Source organism: Gavialis gangeticus, unplaced genomic scaffold (genome assembly GCF_001723915.1).
Source record: "Gavialis gangeticus isolate Ggan-Ray unplaced genomic scaffold, GavGan_comp1, whole genome shotgun sequence".
NCBI classification, from domain to species: Eukaryota; Metazoa; Chordata; order Crocodylia; family Gavialidae; genus Gavialis; species Gavialis gangeticus.
In genome coordinates, this window is record NW_017728996.1 from 534,234 (window position 1) to 543,154 (window position 8,921).

General features: G+C 57.9%; 1 protein-coding gene across 1 annotated transcript in view; it reads right to left on the reverse strand.

Annotated features, from left to right (window-relative positions):
• The window catches only part of PPIP5K1 (diphosphoinositol pentakisphosphate kinase 1), a 54,776-nt gene that overhangs the window by 31,321 nt on the left and 14,534 nt on the right, over positions 1 to 8,921 (reverse strand). The window contains exons 10-15 of the mRNA XM_019503869.1: positions 7,119 to 7,246; positions 6,669 to 6,783; positions 5,839 to 5,946; positions 3,515 to 3,631; positions 2,852 to 3,016; positions 1,808 to 1,898 (exon numbers count right to left, since the gene is read on the reverse strand). Coding sequence (XP_019359414.1) covers positions 1,808 to 1,898; positions 2,852 to 3,016; positions 3,515 to 3,631; positions 5,839 to 5,946; positions 6,669 to 6,783; positions 7,119 to 7,246 — 724 coding nt within the window. The remainder of the gene's footprint in view (positions 1 to 1,807; positions 1,899 to 2,851; positions 3,017 to 3,514; positions 3,632 to 5,838; positions 5,947 to 6,668; positions 6,784 to 7,118; positions 7,247 to 8,921) is intronic.

Consider the following 8,921-nt stretch of genomic DNA (forward strand, 5'->3'; position numbering starts at 1 on the left):
TTCAAGAGGAGACTGGACAGGCACCTGGCTGGGGTCTTATGACCCCTCCTACGCCCAGTGTCATTCCTGCACATGGCGGGGGGGGGTCGGACTCGATGGTCTGCCTAGGTCCCTCCCGACTCAGTGATTCTGATACAAACAAGCCAGCTCAGCCAGAAAGCCTCGGACCCTCCCGCCTGCTCAAGGCTCCCACCCAGCCTAGGGAAAGCTTATGGCCACCTCGGGCTTCCTCAACCCACTCAGCTGCAGGTGCCCAGGCTCGGAGTGAGGGATTGTCTCTGCCTCCCGCAGTGCGTGGCTGATGCAGCTCAGACCCAATGCCTGCTTCTCTCTGGCTTTATATGTTATTTTCTCCCACCTCTCAAATGTGATGCAGAACCAGAAGAGCCTGGAAATGATTCAGCCCATCACAAGCCCAGAGAGGAGGGTGGCTTCCCAGATGCCTTGGAGCAGATCCCTTGCTCTGGGGAGTGGCTCTGCCCACTGGGAACGAATGTGCTGCCCTTTGTTACGACAGACAACAGTCTTGCTGTTAGGCTGGGGGCGATCAATGCTCACCATGCTAGCTGCATCTGCCCTTCAGCCTGGGTCCCAGCCACCTCCTCCCTCTAGTGCCAAGGCAGCAATTCCAGCCTCTGCCCTGCCCGGTCCAGTACGTAGCCCCCCGCTGCTTGAGACACCGCAGCTCATCAGATTAGACATAAGCAGCATTTCAATGCAGGACCAGAATTCCCTTCCCTCTCCATGAGGCTGCAATGCAATGCAATGCAGGCTGTAGATTAGGCAGAGCTGAGAAATTCAGTCTAATTCCTGGCTGATGTAAAACACGAGCAGGGCTGCTTTTTGTGGACAAAACCCTCTGGGAGTTCATCGGACACCACAGACACGCTGCCAAGGGCACTGGTGCACGTGCATTCCCTTTGCAGGTCACCTCTGAAGTGAGGCCAGACCGTGCTGGAGACCATAAGTATTCCTGCTCTGCTGAGCGAGAGGAGAGGCTGGCGTGGCATTTCTGCACTGCCCCAAGGGAACACCTTCCTCACTCTGTGGCATGAGTCAGTCTCACAGATCATTCACAATTTCCAACAAGACGCTTTGTCCTGACCTGTCACGGTCCCACTGGGCAAGAGCAAGCTGCAGCGCCCCAGGCTCCAGACAGATCACAGAACCCTCCTTCCACGGGGTTCAGAGAATGAGGAGCTCTGTTCTCCACCCGCGGGCTCTTGCTGGAGAAGACAAAGGGCCACGGCTGCTCCTACTGCTGCTGCATCCTGCTCAGCTCAACACAGCAGCATGAGGAGCCGGTGACCATCTGCGCCTGCCCCAGCAGCCAGGGTCCTCACTGGCCAGGAGCAGCGGCAGTGCCTAGAGGCCTTCTGGGCTGCCACTCGCCTAGCAAGAGAGCCCAAGCTCTGCCCCAGGGAGACCAGCTGTCACCAGAGCTGAGCTCAAGACCTGCAAAAGGCTAAGGAGGAAGCGGACACCATCACAGCTCCTGGAGAAGAGCCCTGCAAGCCCATTCACCCGACAGGCCCTGAGCATGCCAGGGGCTGCATGCAAAAGCCCTTCTCCTGCTGAGCACAAAACAATGAACAGCACAGCAGCCAAGCACTGGGCCCTGTTGCTGCCAGGGACACCCATGCACTTTCCCCGCAAGGAGACAGCGAGCACCCTGTGTGCAACATGACAGGACAGAATACATATACAGACATACGTGGCATAGGAGCCAGATGCACACCTGGAGGGACGGACAGATGTACATACAGACACAGAGGCAGAGGAGAGATCATCAAGGGCAGGTGCATACCTAGGCCGCTTTGCTTCATTTCAGATGCCTGCCTGGAGTAGGTGCTGAAGAGGCGATACCCACCCGACTTGGAGGAGGACTCAGACAGCACCTGCAGGGACAAATGGCACAGTCAGTTCTGGAGGGTCCCTGCCGCCATGGCTGTCCACCTCACAGGCCTGTGCATGTCAGCGAGGGAGAGAAGTGGCCATGTGGCTGTGGGCAGGGAGGGGGATGTTTTCAAGAGGCAGCAGGGGTAAATGTGCACCCGTCCCTTGTAGATCAGCTGCCTGCCCTGGGAAGTGACCCTGTAAGGGCAGAGCACACTCCACCATGCCATGCAAGTTCCACGCTGCAGCTGTGCCACTGCTCAGACTAATGCCCCGCCTGTCTGTGCTGCAGACGTGCCCAGAAGCCCATCGTGAGACCAGCAGCAGACCTCAGGGCACCCCTGCACCCCAGATCCTGCTCCAGTCACCACAGCATGCTCCTTCCCCTCCCAGGATTCCTATAGCCCCTCTCTGCACCATGGGGGCTCTGCCCCAGCAGGGATCCCTTGCCTGCCTGTCACTTTACAGGCCCTGGGTGCCACACACATAATAATATAACAATGAACAAAGCAGATGTCCACCCCTGGAGACCAGCAAAACCCACAACTTCTGCCCTAACTGCAAACAAAACAGATGGCAACAGAGCGAGTTCACTTTCAGAGGGAGGCAACTCCAGGTCTGGTGGGCTCCAGTGCTTGCACTCACAGTGCCTGCCCAGGCAGAGCTGGAGGAGGAGGGGGCGTCAGCTGCACTGGTCGGGACAGCGTATGGACTGTCCTAAGTGCCCTAGCCTTTGGGCAGACCAGGGCTGTCAGGCAGCACAAATGGTACAAGCCTCCAGGTGAGGGGTGGTCATGGCCTGAAGTGGCTTCAAGGAGTCTGCTCCCCCTAGACACACCTGGTCCCCCAGCAGCACGGCTGCAGATGCCGGGACAGCTGTCGGGATCAGGGGTCCAGGCCCATGGGGCTGCTGGGACAGTCAGACCAAGCTGCCAGGCCCCCCTACCCCCATTACCTCCATGGACCCTGTTTTGCGGTTCCGGATGAGGGGTGACCTCCGCTGGACGCTGATCATCTCGGAGGGCAGCGGCGACCTCAGCTGCACTCGGTCCGTCTCAGTGATGTTCTTCACCTTGGAGAGATCCTCCATGCTGCCCTGGTCCGGCTTCTTCTCTTCGTTCTGCAGTGAGACCGGCAGCATCACGACCACAGCAAGCAGTGGGTCACCCAGCTGGGCTCCTTCCAGGCTTCACCCTTGGCAGGGCTGGGTCAGCAAGATGCTGTCTCCGCACGTGGACATGGCCCCAACACCTCTGCACAGCCAGAGCAGGAATGCTGCCCCTCCACTCACTGGGACTGGAGACAGGGTCACCACAGAGCCACTGGGCACAGGCTAACTGGAGTGTGACCAACTGCACCCGGCCTTCCAGTAGCCAGGGAAGAACTACAGTCTTCTCCCCAGCAACGTGCTTTCCTGAGGGTAGGACCTGCCCTTGCCAGCACAAGACTGTCTCAGGCAGCGAGGAGGCATGTGCCCGGAGCCCATGGCTCCCCACAAGGGCACGCTGCCTGTGCCGTGGATGGTGCTGGAGCTCCCAGGAGCAGTGCTGGCTCAAGCCTGAACCTTACCACGCAGCCCAGCCCAGTCTTTGGACTGGAGCCCAGCAGCCAGACTCACCTCTGCTGATGCAGGGCGAAAGCCAAACCCTGTAGGGACATTTCCATCCTCCTCACAGCCTTTCACCCCAGGGCTGAAATGCAGCTCCACGTGAAATCGCTCCTCTGAGGATGGGTCCTGGAAACACACACACATCAGGCCCCTTCTACATGGGCTCCCGCAAGGCCAAAGACCTGCTCCTGCCCTGCCAGTACAGCAGGCATCCCAAGCCCCCTTGGAGAGCTGGCAGAAGCAATGAGACATGCCTGGGGCAGACCCAGTGGGACTATACTTGCTGGCGCAGAGCTGCTCCCAGAGGAACCTCCCCACAGAACTGGGACAGGCCCTTGCCCCTCCACAAACTCAACACTTGCCACATGGTGTAGGACTGCCCCCCAGCCCCCCTTCCTTTGCTTCACATTGACAGATGTGCTCCCAAAAGTTGATGAAATAGGGCTGAGTCCCAGCCATCTGTCATGCACAAGGTGAGACTAGAGAGCTTTGCTGCCATGCTCCCAGCCTGCAACCCCTGGTCAAGTTAGTGCAGATCCTGTAGAAAGAGATGCTCTGCTGTGCCCCAAGCAAACTGTCTGTCTCACTGGTGAAATTCTCACCTTGTTTTCTTGTCTAAATTTGTATAGCTTCAGCTTCTCGCCAGCGGCTCCCCCTACCAACACTAAACAGAAATGTGTTTAATGCTTCACCTTTTCCAGCAAATGCTACTCTTGCTAGGATTTATTTTGTGGCAAATATATTTAAATTTCTTCTTAGTGTCATTTAACCTGATTAGATGTTTAGTATCTTTGGCTTCCTTTTACAACCATCTGCATTTTGTTGACTTCTGTCATAGATGTTATGGCCAGAAGTCTGACCTGTACAACAGGAGTCAAATCTCCCCCATAATTTCTGCATCAAGACCTCACATATAGCAATCACCATCAATTCCCCCCCGTTTCTTTTTTGTTTTTTGGTTGCTGCTTTCCCTTCTCATCTAACCAAGGAAGCCGCCTCCTGAAACTGTGAAATCTACCCACATACTTACACACATCCTAACCACCGCCCGCATTGCTTTTAGCTTTTCCCTGCAAATCACTTTTAACCAGTGTTAATCATGATCTTATTCAGCCAGGGAAGTTGGTTCTTTTAAAACACCAAGGGTGCACACACATGTACAATGGGTCAGGAGAGCAGTCTGTTTCCATGTAACACCCCTAGGTTTGATCACTGACATCCAGCAGCTACCAGGTTTTAGCTCAGTGCTTCTTAACTGCCATATTTTCTTGCATATAACCTGTTCCCCCTCACCCCCGCAACTAGCTGGTGAAAATGGGGGCATTCGTCACATGCAAGAAAACCAGAGGCCCACAAGCCCAGCAACTGTGGCAAGGGAGCTCAACTTTCTGCCAGCATTAGTTGCCATGGCTGTAGGAGCCATGGCTGTTAATGCTGCCACCTTTCCTGCGCTGCCAAAGCTCCAGCCCTGTGGGACGCCCCTGACTTCAGGACCTCACCTTGTGCACCATGCAGGCCAGCACATGGGGTTGGTCTGTGGGCCACAGCCAGTGCACAGGGCTGGCAACAGGCTTGGAGCAGGCTTGGCCCCCTAGCTGCTGCTGCTTAGTTTCTACAAAAAGGAAAATATTTTTCTCTTCATGCTGTCTTCCAACCACAGGGGGTGTTTTATATCTGGGGGTGTGGTGTACACAAGACAATATGACATTTAACACACGCAGGTATCTGGTCGTTCAACCCACAGGAGATCAGTCCCAGACCCCAGGCCCCCACATGGGGACCACGCTCCCTTCCTGTACATCCATGGAAGGTTAACAAGCCACAGCAAACCCGAAGGGCTCTGTGTACCTCTTGCTGCAGACAGAAAGGGGCAGCAGAGGAGGCCCCATGCCCTGAAACAAGACTCCAGGCTCCAAGGCCAAACCAGACTACTCTGCCTCCAGATCTCACAGACGTAACCACAGGCCACCTTACAGCCAGTCTCCAGTGTTTCTGGGACACTTCCTTTCCAGGGGGGGCAGGTAGCAGCTCCAGCACCTGGCTGTAGGTGCTTTCACAGCCATGCTACAACCCATCCATTAAATGCACGTGGGTCTGAAGACTCTGCTCCACTTTGCCCCAGTAAGCAGGAGGTGCTGCCCCAGGCATTCATGTTCGGAAGCAGGTCTGCCCTGGACATGGCCTCCCCACCCTCAAAGATCAGCTGGGACCTTGCTGCTGGGTGTGATGGGAGCCAGTGTCCCTGGGGCTCCCCTCCACAGCATGATGGAAACATCCAGTTGGGGACAACAGCCAGGCATCAAAGCAGGGCAGCTTCACCCCCATGCTCTCACCTTGTTGTTGTCCTCGTAGAGCATGATCACGATCTGGGTCATGTAGTTGAGCTCTGAGACGGCACTCAGGTAGTCCATGGCTCTCTTCCATTGCTGGTCTTTGTTCTCCTGATGCAGACACAAGGGGCAAGCAACACGAACACCAGTGAGGTGGGGCTGAGGGGGCTCCCCTCCATGTTGAGCTGCCATGCACATGGGTTCACGTGGAGGGAGGAGCACAGGCACCAAGCCTGTGCCTCTGGGGGAGCAGCGAGGAGCACGGGTGGCACAGGATGAGGGAACAGGTATTGAATGGAGGACCAGGACACTTGACACCTCTGAGGAGAAGCACTAGGCCTGCTGCACTGTGCCATGATGGGCAAAAGGCCCTGCTAAGCAAGCGCTGACACCCGCCAGGCCCCTGGGAGCCGATGCCCAAAGACAGGACAGAAGGTACCAGCAGGCGTCTGCAAAGCAGAGCTGATCCTGCCCCGGGGAGTGCAGGTGCATGCAGAGCTAGCCAGACCACCGGGGAGCTGCAGCACACCAAGGCCTAGTCTCTGCCGAGGACAGATGCAAGACAGGTGCAGGCTCCAGAGCCTGGCTGCCCATCCCTTCCCCCTAACTGCTGGAGACCCTCTCCCCCCAGTCCCAGGTCACTTCCTCCATGGGATCATTGCTGCGTTGACTGCAGCCAAGTTTCCTAAGAGCAGGACCAGCTGCTCAAGACAGCAGCCATCACCCTTGCTCACACAGCAGCACCTCGCCTGGGCTTCCCACTGAGCTCAGAGGGGCTGCGTCTGGCAGGGACTGGCCACCGAGTGAGAAGAGAAGCAGGTTGGGGCACTTACATCCAGGAGCCCACCATAGCGGAAGATGCTGAGCAGGGAGTGGACGTGGCTCTCGCTGGTGAAGTACAAGCGTGTCCGGACATGGCGGCCAGGCGACAGCACCCCTCGGGAATACCTGAGTCAAACCCACCCGTGTCAGCTGGTCACCCTGTGCCTAGGCTCCATATCGTCACCTCCTGGTGCCTGACAGGACCCACCGAGCAGAGGCATCTGTGGCAGAGCCACGAGGGGCTGGTGCCGGACCAGCAAAGCGAGCATAGGGTGCAGGAGCTGCCACGCCAGGCCAGAGATAGCCTCCCTTCCCCCAGCGCCTGCTCCCTGCGCCTGCTGGCACTGACAGGAGCACCAAGAATGCACCTGCCCGCTACCACTGCCTGCCTCTGCATGGCCCCCTGCCCCCGGCAGGCAGCGCTACTCTGCACCCCCACACCACTGCAACGGGGTCCTTACAGCGGGTGCAGCTTGTTGACAGACTCGTCCTCATGGGTCCTTTGTAGGTCCAGCTGGATCTTCTTGACAAGGGGGAGACAGAAGCCGATGGCAATCTCCAGCTTCTCCTCCCTGCTGATTCCGTACTCCTGCAGCAGCGAGAGGAGACAACAGTCCAGCCTTGAGCTGGGGCCCAGGCCCCGGCTGTGCACAAGGCAGAGGTCCCCTTACCTGTGCCCAGGCCCCGAGAGCTCCTGCAGCATGCCCAGACCTGCGGCAGGCCCAGGCTCTTCAGCAATGCCAGCTCCCAGAGCCTCCCAGGGGCCTTGTGCTCCCTTCCTACCCCTAAGGCTCCTTCTGGAGGGAGGCAGACCTGGCTGCCCCCAGCTCCTCCCTTTAGCGCTGGCTTCTGAACCAGGCCTGGAGGATGTGGGGAAGGCGGCTGGGAGCGAACCAGAGTGTGGGGAGAGGGCCCCTGCCCATGGGTGGCTGGCGCTGGGGGGGGTGGAGGGAGCGCTCAGTGCGACATCTCTCACTTCTGGGGCCAATGCCGGCAGCGCCCATGGGCTGAGCCTGCGTCTCACCCCCACAGCAGCCTTGCCTGACAAGCCAGTGTGGAGAGCAGCCTGCCCTGCTCCTGCCCAGGGGGCCTCAAGGGCACCAGCAGCATGCCTAGCTCTGGCATCCAATGCAATGCCCAAGCACCAACCTCTCCTGGCAAGTGCCGGACACCAACAGGTCCTTGCTCCTGGAGGACAAGCCCCCAAGGAAGGAGTCCAGGACAGGAACGGAGCCCTCATTACTGCCTCAAGAAGCCTCAGCAGGTCCCCACGTGTGGTCAGCCAGCTGCCTGGGTGGGCAGGGGTGGAGGATCAGCCCCACAGGCACCAGGTGGAGGGAGGAAGAAGGGCTGCCCTGCTCACACTGAAGGAGCTTCCTGGAGAAGTCTGCTGGATCTCACGGGCAGCTGCAACCAGTAGTGTCCTGCTGCGAGCACTGCAGGGGTGGCTGCACAAGCTGCCGCATCCCTGGGGAGATTCTGGCTGTGCCATTGCTACGTGCAGCCTGACGCACTTGGATACTTGGCCTGGCTCATGAGACACCCTTGCACACAGCCCTGCACTTCTCCTGGCAATGACAGCAGCGTGGGCATGTGCAGCGCTACACCCCACTGCTGAGCACAGGCTGCCTCCCAGTCGCACCCAGGAGGAGCCAGTTCACTGCAGAACAGCTGGGCAGGGCCTTGAAAGAGTGAGGCCTGCATCACCTGCACCCTGGGCAGGGGCCGGGAGGGTCCTGCACCGGCGCTGCGTGCCAGTGGGGCCAAGCCCAGGTGAGGTATCGGTACTGGCAGCACCAGAGAGAGCGAGTCGTGAAAGCTTGGCAAGGAGCAGGGGGCCTCTTGGCCTGGCCCAAGATGGAGCAGGATGGGGAAACACCTGCCTTGCTCCGGGCTGCTCCCTACAGGAAAGACTGAGGGAACTGGGCTTATTTAGTCTAGAGAAAAGAAGACTGAGAAGGGATTTAATAGCAGTCTTCAGCTACCTGTAGTGGGGTTCCAAAGAGGATGGAGCTAGACTGTTCTCAGTGATGGCAGATGACAGAACAAGAAGCAATGGTCTCAAGTTGCAGCAAGGGAAGTTTAGGTTAGATATTAACAAAAACTTTCTCATGAGGAGGGTAAGGCACTGGAGCAGGTTACCCAGAGAGGTGGTGTAATCTCCATCCTTTGAGGCTTTTATTTGAGAACCTGGCTAGGCAAAGCCTTGGCTGGGATGATCTAGTTGAGAATGGTCCTGCTTTGAGCAGGGGGTTGGACTAGAT